Source organism: Drosophila teissieri, chromosome 2R (genome assembly GCF_016746235.2).
Source record: "Drosophila teissieri strain GT53w chromosome 2R, Prin_Dtei_1.1, whole genome shotgun sequence".
NCBI lineage: Eukaryota > Metazoa > Arthropoda > Insecta > Diptera > Drosophilidae > Drosophila > Drosophila teissieri.
This window is the reverse complement of record NC_053030.1, coordinates 5,732,078-5,754,740: the sequence shown is the minus strand read 5'-3', so window position 1 is coordinate 5,754,740 and position 22,663 is coordinate 5,732,078. Positions and strand designations below refer to the sequence as shown.

General features: G+C 42.7%; 5 protein-coding genes across 8 annotated transcripts; 1 reads left to right on the top strand and 4 right to left on the bottom strand.

The window, feature by feature from the left end:
• Positions 1-84: 84 nt before the first annotated feature.
• Positions 85-2,367, bottom strand: LOC122612158 (homocysteine S-methyltransferase). Its single transcript, XM_043785590.1, has 4 exons — positions 2,212-2,367; positions 1,346-1,515; positions 1,100-1,279; positions 85-853 (listed from the first exon to the last, which is right to left on the bottom strand). Exons 2-4 carry the CDS (start codon positions 1,500-1,502, stop codon positions 195-197), a joined length of 996 nt encoding a protein of 331 aa, XP_043641525.1. The 5' UTR covers positions 1,503-1,515; positions 2,212-2,367; the 3' UTR covers positions 85-194.
• A 1,104-nt stretch (positions 2,368-3,471) lies between these two features.
• On the bottom strand, positions 3,472-5,209 carry LOC122615252 (homocysteine S-methyltransferase). The gene is made up of 2 exons (XM_043790221.1): positions 4,440-5,209; positions 3,472-4,254 (listed from the first exon to the last, which is right to left on the bottom strand). Exons 1-2 carry the CDS (start codon positions 5,052-5,054, stop codon positions 3,874-3,876), a joined length of 996 nt encoding a protein of 331 aa, XP_043646156.1. The 5' UTR covers positions 5,055-5,209; the 3' UTR covers positions 3,472-3,873.
• Positions 5,210-5,781: 572 nt separating this feature from the next.
• Positions 5,782-16,956, bottom strand: LOC122615251 (AP2-associated protein kinase 1). Of its 4 annotated transcripts, XM_043790218.1 has the most exons (9): positions 16,459-16,956; positions 13,505-13,638; positions 13,308-13,441; positions 12,680-13,232; positions 12,040-12,611; positions 11,228-11,526; positions 10,939-11,169; positions 7,481-8,715; positions 5,782-7,426 (listed from the first exon to the last, which is right to left on the bottom strand). In XM_043790218.1, the coding sequence occupies exons 1-9, from the start codon at positions 16,619-16,621 to the stop codon at positions 6,353-6,355; spliced, it is 4,395 nt and encodes a 1,464-aa protein (XP_043646153.1). In that variant the 5' UTR covers positions 16,622-16,956; the 3' UTR covers positions 5,782-6,352. The 4 variants fall into 4 exon arrangements, with proteins under 4 accessions (XP_043646153.1, XP_043646152.1, XP_043646154.1 ...); XM_043790217.1 differs by having other exon boundaries at positions 5,782-8,715; XM_043790219.1 differs by lacking the exons at positions 5,782-7,426; positions 7,481-8,715 and adding an exon at positions 9,296-9,719.
• Positions 16,957-17,242: 286 nt separating this feature from the next.
• Positions 17,243-20,350, top strand: LOC122612101 (transport and Golgi organization protein 6). The gene is made up of 3 exons (XM_043785488.1): positions 17,243-17,371; positions 17,430-19,631; positions 19,692-20,350. Exons 1-3 carry the CDS (start codon positions 17,311-17,313, stop codon positions 20,192-20,194), a joined length of 2,766 nt encoding a protein of 921 aa, XP_043641423.1. The 5' UTR covers positions 17,243-17,310; the 3' UTR covers positions 20,195-20,350.
• LOC122612102 (L-2-hydroxyglutarate dehydrogenase, mitochondrial) lies at positions 20,178-22,580 on the bottom strand. The gene is made up of 3 exons (XM_043785489.1): positions 22,167-22,580; positions 20,791-21,648; positions 20,178-20,736 (listed from the first exon to the last, which is right to left on the bottom strand). Exons 1-3 carry the CDS (start codon positions 22,286-22,288, stop codon positions 20,349-20,351), a joined length of 1,368 nt encoding a protein of 455 aa, XP_043641424.1. The 5' UTR covers positions 22,289-22,580; the 3' UTR covers positions 20,178-20,348.
• Positions 22,581-22,663: the final 83 nt, after the last annotated feature.

Sequence of the window (22,663 nt, the reverse complement as noted above, 5' to 3'; positions counted from 1 at the left end):
GATTTCAATTAATAGCAATGTGCTTATTAATGTTGTAACTCGGAGAATGTAAAGAAACTTTTCGTTTGTCTTTCCTTTTTTTTTATTCAAATAAGTTCTAAGCCTTAATAACTAAATACATATATTTACAGTACTAAATGAATAATCTTTTGTTCTTTCGAAGTTACTGAGATCCCCAGCTTAGAAGTGCATCTCTAGGAGAGCTTCTTCAGTTTGTTCCAGTCGCGAATGGCTTCCCCTATGTGGCGTACATCCCGCGCATAGGTGCGACAACATCCTCCAATGACCTTGGCACCCAGTTGCGCCCACTCTGGTACGTAGTTTGCCAGGGGAACACAGTGCTCCTTTCCCTGCCAGCCGTTGACCACGTCGTAGACCTCCCCGCTATTGGGATACACCACCAGCGGTATTTGCTCACCCACTTCGCGGTCTCCATTCAAACTCTTGAACAAAGGAGTCACAAACTTGGGATGCACACAATTTACTCCGATTGCTAGGCATTTGTCCTGGGCATTACGCTCAGCCAACAGGTCCCAAATAGCATTTGTCGCATCCGCAAAGGTCTCTCCATGCGCCAAGGTATTCTCATCCTTGCACTGGAAGGCCACCCAGAACTTCACATCCGGATAATCATCGCACAACATCTCCACCAGGGCCTCCGCCTCCATTTGGCAGGGAATCGTCTCGATGGCCAGCGCATCCACACCAGCCTCCAAGCATGCTTCGATCCTCACGCGATGCCAATCTGTAATCTCCTTGGCCGGCACATAGTCGGCATAGCTACCGGTGTACTCGGAGCCATCGTGTAGGTGGGCCCCAAAGGGTCCAATAGAGGCGATGATCAGAGGGTATCCTAAAAAAAAAGTTCCGGACTTGGTTAATTTTTAAAATGAAATTGCAAATTAAGCACGAGCATTTCCGCGAGCAAAATTACTAAGCAAAACAAAAAAAAACGAATTTTATTTTGTTTGAAATAATTAAACATTCAAAACTAAATTAAATATTTAATGAGTACCTAATTCCCTTGAGCGCAATCTAAAGTGCGATCGAAAATATCAATTAATCTAACTCGAGCTGAACCATGTGGGTGTCCGCTTACCCTCCGGCATCGCCAGCTGTGCCTGATAACACTCGGTGAGATAGCGCTCCTTGGCGATGTGTGCCAAGCGGACCGTGTTCTTTATCAGCTCTATGCTCTGCTCCTCGTCCAGCTCCAGATACTCCATGTAACCATCGACACTGGACTGGTAGGTGTTGGTCAAAATGATATCTGCACCATCTGGTATTGTCGAAGGGGAAATTCAGTTAGTCTGTTGCTAATTGCTACCAGCAAACATTTACTCACTCTGCAAAAAGTCCAGGTGGGTGCTGATGATGGCCGCCGGATTGGTGGCATTGAAGCGGGAACTCCACAGCGGATCCCCATCCACAGAGTTACCCACATGGACAGTCATCTGGGTGCCAAAGCCGCCATCCTTCAACAGCACGCGCGTCAAACCCATGATTAAAAGATTACTATGAGGGGAGGAACCATGGCCAATTGATTATTAGTTACATTTCTACGTCAGCGGGCTGCGAGATTATCAAATATGTATATTAGGTCTGGCACCTGGATTCCACTGGATTCAGATCGATGTGATACAATGCATCGGAAAATCTAATCTCTAACTTGTAGTTCAACGAACTTGGAAGAAATGAAGACAGGGGCTTCGACTGCTCAAGAACAACAATCAGGAAAACATGTCTAAGTACTTCAGCTAAGATATATGGTTGTGGATCATATTTAATGATATTTTTTATTACAATTTATTTAAGATTTATTATTAAAAGGTTCGATTTTAGGTGAAAAATATTTCCAAATAGCTCTCAATAAAACATATACATACAATTATAAAATCGAGGTCGTATTTTTAGGTATCTCAATAAATGCTACATTCGAAATATATACAACATGAGATCTTGAAAATTTGTCAACATTATATGGTTAATGTATATCTTTTAAACTAAGTCATTTATTACATGTCATAATTCAAAGATATAGATTGTTTAAAAGCAAAAATAAAAATATATCAATTTAAGTTGTATCAGTGGAAAAGCTTTAGAAAAGTTTATAAGACTATTTAGTTTTACTTCTTGGATAGTGTATACGCCGTGTGCCCCAGAATCTATCAGTCAGAAAGCGACAAACACACGATAACGTCTCGCACTCACCTTGACAGCTTGTTTATGGATCTTGTAAATGGGCAAATTCAATAACAACTTTATTAGACGCTAGACTGTCTGGTTATCAAGTGGTTATCACAAAACTTTCGGACCGGTGGATATGATCAGTCGCACTGGGTGCTCAACGAACGTTTAAGTGTTTCACTGCGCGACGAGGGGCTTTTATACTTTCTGAAGGGCCACTCAGCTGTGCGGCTTATCAGGGCGAAATTTATAATAATAATAATAATAATTTATAACAAAACAAAACGGCAAACACAAACATGAGAGTGCCCCCACCAAGTGATACTTTGTGGGCGATAAGCCGGGTGCACAGCTGCCAGACGCTGGCCAGCCAGATTGGATTGTCCGGGTGGACTGCGACTCCCCCTCCACGAGGCTGATGAAATCGTCAGAGCGCCGCAGTGCGTGGTTCTGGCTTCCGAGTGACTCTGCTCGGGATGTCGGCTCTGCTAAGTCGTCGTCGATAACCTCTGGACGCCGCGTAGGACCAACACTTCAAGATGTACTTGGTTGTTGACTCTGTCCTCCTCAAAGGAAAATGGGGGAGCTTCCGACCGCACACAATAGATTGTGGTCCAAAAATAGGTTTACAGATGTAGAAGAAAAAAATAATTTGAAACCCCTTTCCTGGTAAACAACCCGCTAAGGAACATGGAAATAAGATAACATAACATAAGAGAGATCAATCAAATACCTCTTAACGAGGTGAGACTTAGGAATAATATTTGGAGAAAAATAAAAAAAGGGAGTGAGGGAGGCTTTCATTCAGAAAAGAAAATAGTTAACATCTTGATTTTGAATACCTTAAAGTGGGACAAAATACAAATAGTTTTGCACAGATGGGCATGCGGCTCCACCGGACAAAACAGCCTCAGATTTAAAATGTTAGTACTTCCACTTTCACTCTCTCCTTTTTCCTTCGAAAATTCGGTATGCAGCTTTAAATAAAAATATAAATTGGATTCTGATCGGACTATAGTAGTTTCCTGGTGCACTTTACTCTTGGTGCTCACCATCACTACGTAGACTGCCGCTCACAGTGATACAGTCGAGAAGTCCGAGAATACTCTTCTGTATAAAATATGACGCGAACCTGAAGGGTTTGCCTTGGTAAATTAAAACAGATGATAGTTAATCAATCTTTTATAGGAAAATTACTATAAGACTAAATACTACAAATTTGAGTTCTTTTTTCAATTTATTGCTTTACATCTGTACATGCATACATACACACTTTACAACAATAATTATGTGTCAAAATTTAATTTGGGTAAAATATAGAAAGCTAAGTACACAATAAGTTTTTTAAAGGACAAATGCATGTTTACGTGTTATAATTTTATAAAAGATTGTTTTGATTTGGACTGAAAAATTTAGCTAGGTTTGCAAAAACAGTCGTTGGGCGAACGTCTGCCCATATCCCCAGCCCTCTTGTTTACCTTTGGTCCGCCCGTATAATCTGTGTTTGTCTCCCAGCCAGCCGTCCACGCTTTTTTCCACTCTCTGCTGATTAGGAAGCCATCTGATCTGGGTACATCTAGTACATATATATGTATTTAGCAAACTAAATAGGTCTAGGTCTAGTCACACGAAACAGCTTTCGCATTAGCGACAAGGCTGCTATCAGTGTCCGGAGTTCTCGCCCGATTACGGCTTTATGTTGAGGCCATCGACGTACTTGCGAATCGCCAACACGTCCGTCGGATAGACCCGGCAACAGCCACCAACGATGCGCGCTCCCAGCTGGAGCCACTCGGGCACAAACTTGACCACATCCTCGCCTGTTCCAGTCCACTCTCCCTGTTCCGCGTCGTAGATCTCGCCGCGATTGCTGTACACCACCAGAGGGATGCGATCCGATCCGGCCAATTTGGTAAGCGATGATAGCAAAGGGGTCACGAATAGTGGGTTTACACAGTTCAGGCCGATCCCAAGGAGCCGGTTCTCAGCCTTCCGACTTTGGACCAACCGCCAGACAGAGAGAGCCGCCTCCGCGAAGGGTTCTCCACTAGCTAAGTGCTTTTCATCCTGAAAATATGAGCACAGACACGGGATTTTGAAAGAACGGTTTTCGAAGCTTAATTTATGTAAATGTAACCGACCTCTCGATTATAATAATCTTTAAATTGAAAATGTGGATTTATGAAGCATATACTTTAGTTGCGAGAGTTCCGATACATTTTGTACCATTTTTGTTTTTGGTATTTACTCACCTTGCACTGCAAGGAGACCCAGAATTTGGCATCCGGAAAGTTGTCCAGTACTAATTCGGTAACCGCCTCCACCTCCAGCTGACAGGGAAGCGTTTCCAGGGCCAATCCATCCACGCCAGCTTGGAGACAAATCTCGATTCTCGTCCTGTGCCACGTCTTCAGCTGCTCCTTGGATATCTTGTGCGCATAGTTGCCGGAGTACTCAGATCCATCGTGGAGACATGCGCCATATGGACCTATTGAGCCCAGTATCAGGGGAAGAGACGACTCCAATTCAGAACCGATTTCTGTTAGGTACTGTTCCTTTGCCTGCCTGGCCAGTTGAACACTCTTTCGGATCAACTCCACACCTCGTTCTTTGGTCACGCCCAGGTACTTTACGAAACCCTCGACGCTGGACTGATATGTGTTGGTTAGAATAATATCCGCGCCGTTGCGGAGAAAATCCAAATGTGTTTGGACCACAGCCTCTGGATTGGTGGCATCAAATCGAGATCCCCACAGTGGATCACCGTCCACTTTTTCGTTCACATTCCTGGCCAATTGCGAGGAGAATCCTCCGCATTTGACCAGAACTGGTTTAGTGTCCCAGTTCCAGTTTTGGTTCTCCTTCATGTCTTCGCTGATGTACGTTTTCCGCTAAACTGCAAATATTTCTGGGAGCGTACTGTGCGATACGACAAAATTTTGTATCTGACAGATACGTGATATTGTAAGTATTGCCGACTTGGAATTTTATTCTTTTTGTCGGATTTTTCGCTTGGGCTGGCAACTTTTTCCGCTTATCTTGCCTGAGTTTCCACAACGCAAAAACTTACACATACCTTAGCACATCTCAGCTGTTCTTTGTTTACGAGTGCAGTGGTCACTCGATAAGTTGGAAATCTAAAAAACTATGTAAATAGCTCATCCTAAACAAAACTTTAGGATATTAGGACAAATAGTTATCATAAACCTGGAGATCGTCTGCAAAAATGCATTTTACAAACAAAGAATCTAAGATGTTTTAAAAACAGACGTACTGTGTTTAAGTAAAAATCGAATTATGCTCAGATGCTACTGTAAATTTGTAAGAATTCAATGGCATTTAATGTCACAAAAGTACTAAAATAGCAACAAGCGGTTGACGAGAAGAAACATTTGTATGAGGTTCTTAACCGCAAAATTATATATATAATATTTTGATAAGCAACAGATGTCCGTGAATTATCTTTTGTCAAGAAGCAACCTAACAGCTGATACATAAGCCCTCAACAGTTAATGCTTTACAATTTTGATTTGGCTTAGGAGAAGGCTAGTTTGCTGCTTTTCCCAAGGAGACCAAAGAAAACACTGGAATAAATTATAAATACAATATGCATATTTTATATAGTCGAGATAATACATAATGCAAAACAAATGGTGTACTAACATAAACGCGTATGTTATTCGATACGGATAGAATAATTAATCCTTAAATACCTTGGTGTGTCAGTGAATGCAATTGGCTTAAGTGATAAATTGTTTTTTGGGGTTGTTATTGGGTGTGGGTGTATAATCACATAGTTTTGTATAAATAAATAATTAATGAATTACTTCAAGCTGAAAATGCCACAAAAATAAATGTAACTTTGGTAAATTTACACACTGTATAAATTAAACTTGTTTCGCTCCTAAAACTAGTTTACATTTTTGCACTAAATAACAGTTATAGGTATTGATCTTCTTGTGTGTTTAATATGTGTATGTGTAGATGGTATTAACCACTTTTCAACATTGCTACACTCGAGTAAATACTATGTTCAAAAGAAAAGACATATCGGTTATTTTTGGAACCACACTAAAAACGGAACGGAGAAAAGCTTCAACGAAATGCCAACATAATTTGAAACACTCAGTCTCAGGTCTCCTTTATGGTCGTGCCCCCTTTCCACTTATGAGAACAAATTGTTCCGCCGTTTGAGGGAACCGAACTTCTTCTCCGCCTCGAGTAACATCTTTTCGTTTCTAACCACCTCGAAGGGAATGGTCCTGGATAGACGATCCATTTCTTGATCCGAGGGAAAGTCCTCGAAACTCATATTGCTGAAGCCGGTTTTTGCTGAATTTTGTATGGTGTTTGATTGGAAATTGCGACCGCCGCCAGCTCCTCGGTTCTCATCCTGATCCTGTTCGTCGTCATCATCGTCGTGGGACTGGTACTGCAATCGTTGGTGCTTCTGCTTGCTGCCGGAACTCAGGGAACTGGTAGATCCCAGGGCAGCCGCGCTTACTTTTTTGTACGAGTGTCCCTTAACCTTCTGTGTGAGCTTTCCCGGCAGAACCCTCACAGCCAGATGGGACTTCTCCTTTTTTGGTTTCGCAGGGGTAGATATACCGTCTGCCACCACATCGGCATCACGCAACACCACGGGCTCCTCCTCGTCGTCCGGTGTGAAATCTGAGCAGCGATCTTGGGAAATTTGCACATACGCATTATCGGCAATTGGCAGCAAAGGACGCAAATGGGTAACAACCGCCGGTATTGGAGCTGGAACGGCTGGAACGGAAACAGAGGCAGGAACTGGAACTGGAAGAGGTGCCTGAACTGGAGTCACAGCTGATGGTGAGGATTGTGGCTGGTTACTGGAGCAGGAACTGGTGCTCATGCTGGAGAAAGACGGCACATTCACATAGACACTGCTGGTGCCACTCGACTTAACAGTCTGGTTATTATTAAAGTTCATCGGTGGCTCCGGGGTTTTGTTGATAATAATCGAGTGATTTATGGTCACCAGTTGTGGGGCAGACGAAGTGACGGAAACAGACACAGGAACGGAGGCAGGAAGAGCAACAGATACGGAGGCGGGCACTATGATCACATTGTTATTGTTGTTGTGGCTGGGAAATTGGTGGATCTGGTGGTGCTGTGGGTTCTGTTCGATTGTACGAATTACCTGTGGAAATGGTTCCAAGCCGAACAGGTCGCATTGATTACTGTCCTCCGGCTGCGTCTTCTGTGTGCTTTTCTGGAAGGGATTGAAAATTGGTTCATTGAACTCGTCTAGCTGCACATTTTCTACATGATTTGTTGGCGTGAGCTGCGATGGAAATCTGGCAAAGTTGGTAGAGGGGTCTTCAACAGCGGCGGTTTTAACTGGTGTAGAAGTCCACATCTCAGGTTCGGACGGCTTGGTCTTAGTTTTGGGCTTACTCTTTCGTTTCAGAGGAATTCCGACTGGTAATTTAAATGGAGCCAGGGCGAACACATCTTCCTCCGATTCCTGCATCTCGGGATTTGTTGGCAGAGCTGGTGCCACAGGAGATTCAGTGCTACTCTTGCTCTCTCCAGAACCATAATCCAATTCATCATCTAGGAGCAATGGACGATCACCAAACTTGTGCAGGAGATCGCTGGAAGTGGGACTTAGTTCTTCTGACGGAGCACTTGGATCGCCAGTGCCAGTCACAAGGGCACGGTCCTTCTTCCTCATTCGCACCTTCACCACCACCCTACTCCGTACATCGTCTTCATGGGTAGTTACACTTTCACATTCTGCATGGTAGGCAGAGCTGCTACAGGTCTTAACTGACTCGCTTATTCCATCCATTTCTGTTGGCAAAGGACGACGTTGCTTGGCTTGTGTCTGTCGAGGATTCTCGTCAAACATATCATCATCCTCAGCCCGCAGGTCACTGGCAGATCCGATGGAATCACCGTCGGATTCTGCCGCCTTGGCAGCTTCTTCAGCTTGTGCAGCTACCGCAGCAGCCATGAGATTTAGTTGTTGGGCCGCTTGATGGGCAGCTGTTGTTGGTTTCTTGGTCTTATCGCGAAGCTTCTTTACAATTGGCAGATGAGCTGTTTTGTCCACCTTGTGATAGGCAACCTGTTGGATTTTATGGATGGTTTCCGGCAAATTGCTAGTCACCATCTGCATTTGCCTAAAGATGCCGCCACCTCCTTCATCGCTGTCTTGTTGAAAGAACTCCGAAGCTTCGGAATCGGAGTCATCGGAAGTTGGCTGATCTTTGCTGCGAAGCTTCTCGTACTTGTTGCGGTCTTCCACAGGGAGCTTAACATAACCAGAGACACCTTCGCCAGCCCCTCCAACACCGCCTGGAATTCCACATTCCGAGTCTGTTTTGAGTTTGCTGATAAGCGAGGTCTTCTCTTCGCTGGAAACCTCCAAAGTGGGGGAGAGCACCCACTTGGATGAGTTGGATGAGGTGGCGGTGTTTGCTCCTCCCGCTACCAAGCCGATAGGCGTGGCCACTCCGCCTCCTGTTCCACCTGATGAAACGCCGATGAATTTCGCTGTGGACGAGAGCGAAGGACTTTTATGCAGTAAGGTAATGAGATTACGGGTTTACGGGTTAGCGGCAGTTTGTTCTACAACTATGTATGGATGATAAATGTGAGAACACGTGGTTGTTATCCCCTGGAATGTAATATGTTACTAAGTGATTTATGAATGCTTTATGCTCAACGTGACGTATACGTAATATTTTGTTAGTTGAATGACGAAGGCGACGATAGAAGCTGGAAAAAGTTGTAATGTTGACCCAACAATTGATTTGGAAAATTATTTGTTGATTTGGAGGCTCGCAATACGATTTTTGGAAATTTTCCATCAAACATTTTGTTGTTGTTAAATTGGCCAATAACCAATTCTAATTTTAAGAAATTCAAATGTTTATCTGTGCATCAATTACTTATCATAATGGGGCCCACAAATTTAGTTAGCTTGATTTACATTTTGTCAATGCTCAGTTTTTGAAACATAATATAGAGTTTATTGCAGTTTTGCTTCAGTTTGGTTTAAATCTTATACAATTATTGTGGCCGAGCTTAAGCTTACGCCCTTTTTTAATTGGTTTGTATAAATATATAGTGATTTATGTATATATAGATATAATCTGTATTTGCTGTTATCTGATAATCTGTATGTGTCTTGGTTACCTGACTTTTGTTGCTTTCATTGCGCTTATCGGTTGCTCATTTTGGGTAATTCAGTTACTAAGTATTAGCTCTTTGGTTTAATGCTTAAAGTTTGTTTCTCCCATTCGTTAAAATATATACAATATTAACAAGAGTAGTAGTTAAAGCTAGTATAACATTTTAATTGGTGTCGCTGTGAGTAGGGGACAAGAGTGATCAATTTGGACAATTTAAAAAACATTATTGGAATATCTCGAACTTGATGGTATATATATTGTCTTGCGTTGATTGGACTCTCGTAGTGATAAATAACAATTGATTGGATTACTTTTGTTTGTTTGTCTGCTGCCACATCCGCACAGATCGAAGTTTTATGCGAACTTTTTCGAAAGCGGAAATTAAAAACGATAAGAATGTAAAAATCTTAATAGAGTTAGCTTTCGTGTTTAGCGATAAATAGATCTACAGATCCATAATAATAATCTCTTTAGCATTAATCTTTAGAATTGCACGTTTTACACATGTAGGTATAGTAAGTAATAACTCTGATATGCCAAATTATCTGATTATTGCCAAAAATGTATACGTCAGTTAGAATTGAATTGCTTTACACTCTACACCAACAACATAAATAAATATTTTTAAAATTTTCTCTTAGCTTAATTTACAATTACACACAGAGTAGATACATGTACTAATAAGCCAATGAATTGTACAATACAAATAATTGAAATTTGTTCTTTTGATTGGTTAGTTTTTGAACCACAACCGCTAATTTATTACCATTAATAACTAAATTAACTTTATGCCTAGGTATAATAATATATTTATATATGTAATTTATTAGTTCGGGTTGGTTTTCTGATAGTCTGTATCAAGCACAGTACCAGCACCAAATGTTACTTTGTTAGAAGCGCGTAGATTGATGATTGTTAAATAAATGGAGGGAGGAAAAAGGTTTATTTATTTTCCCAATAAACAAAAGCAAAGTTACGAAAATTTAAGAAGTTTACCAAAAGACTAATTTTCCAGGAAGAAATAAAACTTTTTAGGGGTTTAATTTTTTAAAAGCTTGAGATGTGGTATTTTTGACCAAATAGGTTTAGGGAATTATAGCTCATTTTGAAGAAATATCAATCACCGAATATATTCATATGACAATAGATAAGACAGTTTGTTGAGATATTTTTGGTGCTTTTTTTTGGTTAGTAGGTGCATGGGGTATATACAAATTGATTGATTGCACTTAAATAGTATTCGCGGGATCTTCCCGCATCTATATGGCACCCTAAATTTTTTCGATCGAGCAGCGATCGGCTAGAATACGGTTAATTTATAGCTGGAGCTGATCTTATCTTACGGCGGCTGCCGATGTGGTCTGGAAGCGGCTCCTTGGATGGAGGATATCGAGGAGATCGCCTTGGCGGCACTTTGCTGAGTTGAGCATAGCGTTACTAGGAAGTTTTTAGACTACGTCTACGTCTACGTTCAAATCACTTTCACTTTCTGGATTGAGATTGAGAGCGAACAAAAGCGACAATCGGAAAACTAAACGTATTCTGGCATTGCAAAAAGTTAAGGTAGAGTTTCATGCTTTACCTCCGGTTTTGCGCAGCGAGCTCGCCTTCTCACGCAGTCCGGGTGGCAAACTGAATGGCGCCGATCCGAATGGATCCTCGGAGACCTGCGACGGGTGAGGAGATACAGCGGCAGCAATTGGCGGAGGAGGCACTGCACCTGAAACAGCTGTAACGGGAGCCACAACCGCAGAAGGAATCTGCTCCGTAGGTGTTAGTGTAGAAGTTGTGGATGCCGATTTTGCTGTGATGCCTAAACAAATTAAAATGTTAAGTTAAAACTTAAACTTAACTTTTTACCCAAAACTTACTTCCTTGACTACCTCTCTGTCGAATCTTGTCGAACTCTGCCTCAAAGATGTGATCCTCGGTCATCTGGCTGAAGGGCTGCTCCTCTTCGAACGGATTCCAGGCTCCCACTCGCTTTTCCACTGCTGCTTGTTCTGGTTTCATTAATTCGCTAATAGATACCGCGGATGAGTTCGCCGTTGCAGATGCATATATGCCAGGATTTGAGGCAGCAGTAGCCAAAGTCTGCGGACCGTCTCCCATGGCAGCAAAGTTGTTGTTAAACGGGGCCAGAAACTGACTTGTCTCATTGGCAAAAGTTCTAGAGCGCAACAAAACGAATGAATGATTAGATGATCAGTGAGTGATGGACAAAAAATAATAAGCAAGCAAAGCCAGAAAAGTAAGTAAGAGGTCTTAAGGCTAGAAAGAATCTATTGACTCCGTGGCTCATCGGCCTCGTCCTGGTCACTTCTAACTGTAACTCTTAAGGATCAGGAAAACACAGAAAGAGACAAGCAGAGATTGAGTAAAAGAACAAGAAAAGAGCAGAACACAGAACACATACAGATCGTGCAGGACCAACGCATTTTGAAATGTCTAACATCAAGAATATTTAAATATTTTTGTAACCATATTACAATTGCAGTCTGAAAGCTATTTAGTGGAATTGTATTAGTTTAGGGGAAAAGAAACAGTGATTCTGACCGATTATTTAATTTAAAAGACATAACTATGGTGCTTAAAAGGGTAACTTATATAAGAATTAAAACTTGTTAAATCCAAATGTGTATTCTTGATTTTAGATTACCCTTTTTTCGTAAATGCAACTTACTTATTGAAGGCCGAAGTGTCGCTAACATTTCGTCTATGACCACCGCCTCCGCTGGGCTTGGGAGGCGTCAACATGCTCTTTGTGGGCGTGCCAGCAATTACGTTTAGGTCCTGAGGCACTTCTTCCTTGTTAGGTTCTTCTGCTGCAGGTAAAAATTCGGTTGGAACTACTGCTGCATCTGGCTCATTGAATGGATCTGGATAGCCACTTGACTCGAAGAGATTACTGGCAGTAGGAGCTGCCGAAGTGACAGCTTGAGGAGGTGGAGCAACAGTAGGTGGCATAGCTGGGAAGTTGGCCTGGAACTGCTCGACCACGGGTTGAGGCTGAGGTTGTGGAGAGGTGATATTCTGTCTTGGCGAGGGACTAGGTGGCAAACCGAGTCCCAAAGGATTTCCTCCATGCACCGAAGAGGAGCCCTTAGGACGAGACCGAGGAGCTACGCTGGTTCCCGCCTCCACAACTGACACATTCTGAGCCTTCGCCGCCTTGGAGGCCGCTGCACTGATTCTCTTGGCTTCCGATTCAAACGGAGGCACTACTAGTAGATCGAAGTTTGGAATGGGAGTTTTCTGATAGAAAACAAAGAAAGATTAGCATCCACCAATTTAAGAAACATAAAACATAAAGCATTACTCACATGGAGATTCTGAACGGGATTATCCTTGCCAGCCAGTCGAAAGGCCACTTCGCAAACTTGCCAAATGTTTGGTCTTTTCTCCATATCGGTTTCCAACATATATTTAATCAGTTGGTGCATGCCCTTCGAGTACTTTGAGGAGTCTGGAATGGAGAACTGTCCATTCTGAATAGCCAACGTGCTCTCACCAAAAGGCAAGGAAAAGAAGCACAGCTTATATAGCATGCAACCCAGAGCCCAAATGTCCGCCTTTGTGGTTATGCTCTTTCCTCCGTAAAGGTCGATCATCTCAGGAGCCCGATAAGATAGAGTGGTGTACTTTTGAATCTCTTCCTGCACCGCGGTGACTCCGTGCTGCTGAGGATTTAACGTCTTGGCCGTTGCCGATCCAAAGTCGCAGAGTACAAAGTTGCCCACGTCCGTTTGCAGAATGTTCTCCACTTTGAGATCCCGATGGATGATCGGAGTCTGACAGTAGTGCAATCGAGACACAGCCTCGGCAATATCACAGAAGATGTTGAGAACCTCGGGCTCCGTGAAGCCAACGTGTAATCTGTGGCGGATTTCATTGAATTACATTCGACTTCGGGAATCAAGCGGACTAGATTTTTAGGGTCACTTCGTTTACCTCGCATTCATCATGGCCAGCATGTGATGCTTACAGTAGGGCATCAGGAGCAGCACCTCGCACACCCCGTTTCCGGTGGGCGTGATGCTAGAGTCCACATAACCAATGATGTTTTTGTGCCCACTCAGGTTGCTCTGGGGGAGTAAAAGTTATTGTCCTATTAGATTAGGTTGGTTTGCCCTGATTTATTTACTCACCGCAATCTGTATCTCCCGCTTGGCTACGTTCAGATCATGCTCATTGTTGACGTACATTCGCTTCAAGGCGTACTTGGTCGCCGAGGAACTGCCTCCGCCGTTGCCCCTGGCCAAAAAGACCATGGCAAAACCACCTGCGTGAGTATTGAAGAGATGGGGTAAGAGAAAAACAGAGCATTAGTGGGATAAGTTGAGTGGCTAGACATCCATAACAGCTGTCAGCTGTAAACAACATAGCATATTTGAATGGGGGGAGGAAATGCAAAAAAGTACAACCCGTTGAGTACCCTGTTATTTTATGTTATGTCATAGGACATACAAGATGTTAAATAGCTAGTTTAGGCCGGAACTAGCTGGTAAATAGATGTTTTCTTTGATTAATGAACTAATGTGTTTATAAAAGAAAGAAAGTGTGGTGTATTTTTAAAGCACACATATTTGGGGCAATTCCCTCCCACTTCATTTATAACATATCTACGTGATAATAATGGAATTTCTTGACTATAAACATTTCACGTTCACATGTATCCCCCCATGGTGTTCAAATTATAAGGGGTACCTGAATTCGAGCGATAGCAGTTACTGTCTGGCCATGGAACGACTTACACATGTTTTGCCTAACAGGCCATTAGCATGAGGTTTATTTCAGTTTATTGCAAATAGAATTCAAGTAGAATACCCCCACATTCAGCCCTCTCCACCTGTCGCTTTGCGCCACTTCAAAATGTACGATAAAAAGGCAACGCAATATAAACTAAACTATTGAAGGTCAAGTACAGAAATAACAACAATAACATGCGACAATAACAATACTCAGCTGGGGAAGGCGGAGGGTTGGAACAAAAAAAAGATGGACACAGTGGGAACTTGGTAAAAAATCATCAATACTGGGCACCATACATTTTTGTTAATCCATTAGATAATGACCAGTGGTAACTGGCTAAAAGTATAATTAAGTTTTGACGAAATATATAAAACATTTTCTATAACTGCATACATCATTTTTCCCTGTGTATACGATAGTCAGCAGTGAATAGCGAACCAGCGAATGTAACCATTTTTGCTCGACTTTGTGAAATTATGGCGTCAAATGTTAATCAATGCTGAAGGTTGCCCAGCCAACAGCAACAAATCAACATTGGCAAAAAGTACAGCAACAACATCCAGTAATAATAGTATGAAAAGCAACAATAACAATGCACAATTGTAGCGATGCGAGAAAGCTCGAGAAGGCAATTTGAATCGCAAACGAGGGTAGAAAAGGTGTCTGGAGGGGCGTCAAATGCAAGCTGGGCGGTAAGCAGCCAGGAACGAGGTGCGAGGGGTGAAGGCGGGATGCCGGCGGGAAAGCTTTATTCGTTAACTGTTTGACGCTTAGTCATTTGTAATTGTTGTGCTCAAAAGTTGAATCAAAGAAAGCAGGTAAATATTTAAGGTGATTAAGCACAGTGTTGCTTTGGATGTACCCAGCATATCAGACAGACTAAAATTGGTTATACACATACACTGCTCATTGTAAGCGAAAACTCCGTCGAAATTAGTGGTTTCGCATTATCTATTCTAATACTTCATATATTAGGCACATGTAAAAGAATTTAAATTGAGGTTCTTTCTAAAATAATGTGTACGTGTTTTGTTTCCTACAAACCAATAATTTTTTTTAGGCCTTCCTGATTTGTTTCATCAAGTCACAAAATGTTACATTTAATGACATAGTTATATATTTTTGTTAAATATAATTTATTCTAGTTATTTACCTTTGCTGGCAAACTCTCCGCCTTACAGTTACAGGGTATCTACTAACTACTTGCCAGCGGCGCCAGCGCATCGCAAAACAAAATTACGAATCGAGTCCGCTTGCCAAAAGTATAAAAAGTATAAAACACTACGTAATGGCTAAAGGAAAGGTGGGGAATGAATGGGAAGGCGGTGGGTGAGCAATCGTTAGATGATCAAATGTTAGGCGGAGAGTGCTGGGGCCAGGCCAACGAGGAGGCACTTGCACTGCAGGATGATGTGCAGCACTCCGCATTTCAAGGACAAGGACACACACAGCACAAACAATTCCTTAGGGGCGAACTTTGCCATTTAGCTCGGCGAAAGGTGGAAAACGGAAGACTAGGAGACAGTCGGCTGATGAGTGTTAGTCTTGCCGCTTCATTGGCTAAATTAACATAATTGATTCAATTGATTTGTGGCCATGTGTAGTGGCTACGGGAATTCAATGGGTATTCCATGGAAAAACCAACCAGAACCGTAACTGTGTTTGTACAGTCGGGTTTGTCTAACGCGGACATAATTTGTCACAATAGAAAGGCTGGGACTTCTGGTTTTGGCAAAAATAAACCTCTTAAAGATTTACACAAATTTAGTCACAATATCTGCAACCCATTAGAGAGCCGAGTTATGGATACAGTTTCGTGCCAAAATTGCAGTGCAAAATGGAAATTTTTGCGCGGCGTTATGTTGCAGTTAGACTTCAGCACGGGAACGTGCTAGAGCATCAACATTAAGTATTCATTCAAATATTATTTAAATAATTAAAAATACTTTAAAGTTTTGTTAGAAGGTAATATATCCAGGTGGGAGTGTAGTAGCTATAACTCTTATCGCACCTAATGAAGTGTTTGAGAGAAAAAACAGAAAATAGGTTTGGAAAACTAGTGTTTGGACCGTATGTATAACCGGAAATGCGACAAGTGGCGCCCCCAATTATGGGGGATACGCAGCTGATTTTTATGCTCTCTAGCGGTTTAAGTACGCCCCACATTTGGAAATTCTCGCGCTAAAGGGGTTTATCTAATCTCTGACGAGGGGCGAGACCAAAATGCGGTCTGCAGGCTACTGCCCACCTGTAAATCAGCCAGGTGATAAGCATAATCGCGAGCGACGTGTTGTAGATAGGGGAATGGGAGCACAGATATAAAGTGGTATTTATAGTCATAGTATAGTACCTTCTGCCAGGACATCCTCCACGGTGACCGTGACGCGTCCCACTGTAAAGACCTTGCCCACGAAGCTGTTCTTCTCGTTCGAGGACGACGAGCTGCTGCTGTTGGGCGGATTCTCCAGTCGCGAGTTCTCATTGCGCTCGAACTTGGACAGGATTTTCTTCATTTTCCCCCGATTTTCACCAGAAAATGTTTACTGTCCCAGCAGCACAACACACACTCGCGAACACACACGCACACTAGCTCACACGGTCTTAATTGCCTGCGCGTAGGTGTTTTTGGCAATTTTTAATTTTGCGGGGGCGGCTGGCGGTGGGCGGAGCCTTTGTGCCGCTGGTCAATTAATCCACTTTCGAGTCGAATCGGCTAGTTGAATAAAGCTATTCTGCGCACTTTGTGTTTTTGCAGGCACACACACAATGCAGTGGAAAAAGAAAGTTGTTCGATTTTCCTGCTGCTCTCAAGTTGTTCGTGGACCAGTGTGACCAAAGCGCTTCGCTGTAGTCAGATGTGCAGTCCGCACTTAGTGCAGCCGTCTATCGATATACAGATAAAGTGGGTTGCAAATTTGAAATTCTAAATAATAGATAAAAATAATTATAAATTAAAGGGTAACGTTTTATGATTAAGCTATATGTACATAAGCACACATTTTTGTAATATTTTCATATATATACATATAACATTTTATTATTGCTTTATTTGCATTCAAATATCGCGCAGATTAAATAAGCTATACTGTCAACACTATTTTACTCTTATCTGTATATTATCGATTGCACTGATGCCATTGTAAACACTCATCTTTAGCAAATGGTCGCCAAATTCGCCAAATTGTAGTTTGTTGTGATAACAATGATTAATACGGCCAAGTACTTTGCTATTTTAGAGAGTTTAAAGTTTACTAAGGCTCTTGGTAATTTACATTACTTTATTTAATAATTTTAGTTATTTTAATACATATATTACGACAGCAAATATAGCCAATAACCCAGGGACTCCCGACGCCTTGGGAATCAACCTGCGAATTTTGGAAAAATATGCTAAACTCGAGATTAATCAGCAATTGCATGAGTTATGCCAGGAATATCAGTTAACGGTCGATCAGGAATCCAATATAGATCCCGAAGCGGAACCTAATATATCCTATATAGTGAGACTGCAACATGTGCTACATTCGATCACGAGAAACATTAATTTTCACAGCGACGCTAAGGAGGATCTTATTTCGGTGGCGCACCTGAAACTATGTATCCAGGCTTCCCAAGAACTATCATATTACTCGCTTCGATGCCAGTTACATGAGGATTTCTACAAATCGCCTATATTTCGTGAGGCCCGGGAGAAAGTTAAGGCAAATTCTTCGCTGCTACTCCTAAGCATTCAGTTCTTTATAAATCTACTGCCTATTCGACAATACCACATAGCCAACTCCATGGAGCTGGTGCAAAGGGATCTTCTGGCAGCAATTGTGAGTCTGCGTGTGCAGGAAGACTCTCCACAGCTGGATAAGGCTATAGCCTACCTCTGGCAATATGAATCGAAAGCAGATTTCTTTCGCAACATTCTGCTCCTGAAAGCCACACCTCTCTGCGAACCTCTTGCCCAATTATTGCATCGTCAACTGTTAGGAAAGCTTAACTTACCCCAAGGATTCGCTAGTCTTGTTGAGGCACTTCATCAAACTCCCAATGTGAGTTCTACCAGAAATGCGGAAATTGTTGCTAGCATTGTGGCCAGGAAAGGATTTTCTCAGTTAGCACAAGAAAAGATGATTCTTCAGGTGTTGGATTATTGTAAAATCTATCTCCAGAATGAAGACAAAATGTGCGCTGGTGTTCTATCGCTCAGAAGGCTGTACGATTTAAGTGATATAAATCGAAAGCAGATAGAAGAAATATTATCTAGGCACTGGAAACGCCTTTGTAACCCTGAAGATATTATTAATGGCCTTATATTAATGGAACACCAGGAACTGAGCAATCACATCCTCTTATGGCAGCAAATCTTCTGCTTTTCGACCGTGGCTTGCTTGCCTAGTAGTCTACTTATTCCTTATCTTCCTCTGCTCCTTCAACTATACGATGGCCTACCACTGGAATCACCGGGCTCATCACAGCTTTCTGCCATTATATTGCGTTGTCTGGACAATAGAGAGACGGAAAAAGAATTACCTGCGATACTACAAAAGCTGTTTAAATGGGAAATTGAAAAGGAACATCCTTGGAAGAGTTTAAATCCTCGCATTATAATCCTGCCTTCCATAAACGCAAATCAAATTCAGGTTAAAGTGGCTCACAAAGATCATAAAGGAGTTCACGATGTAGGCAGGATATTGCCCGGTCTACTCACATCTAGCTCTCATCATTCCCTAACTTGCAAAGTTTTCCTCACTCTTCTGGGCTTCATAGGTAAAAAGTTAAATGATAAATCTTCTGCCTGCGTAGATTTCATTTCATCAGAAGCAGAGCTCAAAGACTTTTTGCACTCCAAATATCAACTCAAGCTAGATTTGCTCTTTGCTTTAAACCAAATGGTAGCACATCAACCATTAAGAGCTCAGCTATCTCTGCATACTAAGAAGCTTCTACATATACTAAACGACTTGCTTGTCCACCGATCTAGAGAGCAAGATACCACGGATCAGATCCTTCTTCTGGTTCTGAACCTCTTGCAGGAAATTCTTGAAGACAGTGAAAAAATTCAACTTTCAAAAGACTGTAAAGAACTGAAAGAGCAACTGAACCAGTTGAGTACTCAATCTTCAAACCCTCTCATTCACCAGTCTGTACAATCTTTGCTTACAATAATTAACGGAGTATGGCAACCAAGTGAGGTTGTTAAGATACAACCTTTTCAAAAAGCTCGATCCCTGATAGAAGACAAACAATCCCACATGCAAGTGTATGGGATTCAGATGATGATCGATTTGCTCAAAAAAAGAGATCCCGCAACGTTAGCGCAGGGTCAACTTATCATAGCTTTAGCGCTGACCACTCTCAAGGAAAAGGAATCTTATACCTTTCTAAATTGTGTTCGGCTCTTTGTGTCGCTTGTTCATGTTATGGAGTCCGATGTTCTGGACAAATTGAGTGATGAGTACCTATCAGAGACAGATCAGCTAGATTACCGCCTTGTAGTGGGTGAAGCTATTCTCAAAGTCGCTCAGGAGTTAGGTAAGCTATGTTCTACACACCTATGAATTATCCCTAAACTTGTATACTTATCCCATCCAGGTCCGCTTTGCTATCGATACAAGGCTGTTCTCCTCAACTGCTTCATGCACGGCTCCCGGTCTCCTGTTCATGAATTTCGGATGTCAGCCTTTTCCAATCTTTCCCAGCTTTGTCGTCTGTTGGCCTTTCAGGTGCAGAACTTTTTCCACGAGCTACTCCAACTGGTTAATAGTGAATTAAGTACCGGAGGTTATGTTCCCGCTAAGCGAGCAGCTGTTTTGGTCTTAGCTGAACTATTAAATGGTATGGAGAATCTTCTGGATTACCAAGAAGTGTTACTCCCCATTTATCGCCTCCTAAAAGCGATTGAAGCGGAGGAATCCTGTGATCCTCAAATGCGTCAGCATGCGGCAAATGGTCTAAAAATTTTAAACGAAAAGTGCACAAAACTGATACGATCTGCCTTGGAGGAGCAATCTATACAAAAACAGATTAATGTATTGGGCATCAAGGACAGTGTTTCACCTCAGAAAAAAGACCGTCACATACTGGAACTGAATTAAAGGTTATTTTAAAAACCTAATAAATTTTTTATTATTGTTTTACACAATAGATCAACATTACAGTTTCGAAAAGCAAATGCAAAAGTGGCGAATGAGTACAGACATTACCGAAAGAAAGTTTTGAACTTAGCTTATATTGTTTGGGATATTGACATCACTTGCCGATAGAGAACTCGGTCTCGATCTTGTCTGCAATCATCTTGGCAATGGCCAAGCTGCTAGTCGCGCCCGGTGATGGGGCGTTTCTGCAGTGGAGCACTCGCTTGGCTAGCGCTCCCGATCCTTCTCCGCGATCGAAAACAAAATCGTCCACGAGATTGCCATCCAGATCCATTGCTTGGGCACGCACTCCAGCGGGACCTCGCTGGATATCATACTCCGTGATGTCCGGGATGTACTTCTGCAACGCCTTGATCTGTAGGTTAATAAACCACGACTTGGACATCTCGCTGAGCCCGAAACCGATGTACTTGCTGGCCATCTTTACAAAGCCCGGATAGCGTAGGGCGTCAAAAAGCTCGACAAGATTAATGTCACCCCATCTAAAAGAAGGAAAGGGTCAGTAGTGTTTAACTACGAACTCTGAGAAGACTTACGTGTAACCTTCGCGTTTGAGAGCCAGTACGGCATTTGGTCCCAGCCAGATAGATCCGTCCATCCGCGGCGTAAAGTGAACTCCCAGGAAGGGAAAACGTGGATCCGGCACCGGATAAATATTGCCCTTGACCATGTGCTGTTTTTCCTTGGTCAACAGCAGGTACTCACCACGGAAAGGCACTATGCGGGGATCTCTGGGGCATCCAGTCTTCTCAGCCAGCAGGTCGGACTGCAAACCGCCGCAGGTTAATACGTTCTTGGTGCGAACCGTTTGACCCGACTTAGCGCCATGGATGGTCACTGGGTAATCGGTGCCCTCCTTGGTCTCGCTAAACTTGCTGACATTAAAATCCAGGTAGATATCACCACCGCACTGTTTAAAATCCTGACCATAATGCTGAGTAACCAATTCCCAGTCAACGATACCAGTGTGCGGACTGTGAAGAGCCTTCAGTCCCTGGCAGTAGGGTTCGATTTCCTGGATTTCGCTGCCTTCGATCATTCGCAGATCCGGCACGTTGTTGGCAATACCACGCTTTTCCAGATCCTGGAGCAGCTTCACTTCTTTTTCATCCGTAGCCACAATAAGTTTCCCGGTTTTCTTGTACGGGATCTTGTGTTCATCCAGATAAGCGTATGCCAAATGCATGCCCTCCACGCAAAGGCGGGCTTTCAGGGTTCCAGGCTTATAGTAGATACCAGCATGAATCACGCCGGAGTTGTGGCCACTCTGGTGCTTGGCTAGTTTGGACTCCTTCTCCAGAACAGCCACTTTGAGGGATGGATGGCGCAGAAGAATCTCTCGGGCAGATGCGGCGCCCACGATGCCACCACCAACGACAACCAGATCATAATCTCTAAGGGAATATAAACAAATTATCACTTCATATTTGAATTTTTCGGTAACACATTTTACAAGTTCTTAGGAAGAAGTTTGTATATCCTGGTAGAGTTGAAAAGTATACAACAGGTATGTAGAAGGAAGGGTTTTCAATCCTAGGAAGTATATATATTTTTGATTAGGATCACTAGCCGAGTCGATTTCGCCATGTCCGCCTGTCCGTCCGACTTTCTGTCCGTGTGAACTATAAAGGCTAGAAAGTGAGATTAAGTATGCAGATTCCCGTGATGCTCTCTGTTTTATATTATAGGACTTGTGTGGGAGTTATTGATATGCAAGTAATCATACAAAAGAAAGTCTAAATAACTACGCTTTGGTAATACATTGGGAAACATAACATATTTAAGAACAAAATAGAAGGTTATACATGCCCTCTGGAACACCAACCAGAGAGTTTGGAAACAGTAAAGAAGTACATTAGGACCGTAACACCCCGAAAATGAGACAATTTTATCTTAACCGCAATAGACTTACCCGCTGCTCGACGAGCTGTGCTGCGATCTTTTGTTGGTCGCTGTGCACTCGTGGGGCGTGGCTACGCCCACGTTAAGTAGGCCCCGCCGAAATCCCTGTACCAGCAGTCGCACCTGAGCCATTTCTCTTTGTTTTCTCCTTTCACCACCCGCGCACGCACGTAGAATTTAGATTTTTCGCCAACCCGAAAAGAAAGACCTTGCTTGACCTTGTCTTCTCCGCAAACTTGTGCGTACAGCCCGCTATCGTGGGAATCGACTGACTGACTGAAGCCCGTGGAAGTTTTCCGTGCGGCGAGAGAAAATAAATATGCTCACGGGCCGAGCATCTGGGCGGTTTTTGGGGCCGAGGGGCTGTCATAAACGCGCTAATTGATAAGTGTGACGGATTAACGGTAACAGGGGATGGTTGGGGGAGGACGTGTGCGTCAGCTGTTCGGTTTGTTGATAAGCTGCTGTGATCGATCTGAATTTCCATTACATTTGATCGTAAACTAT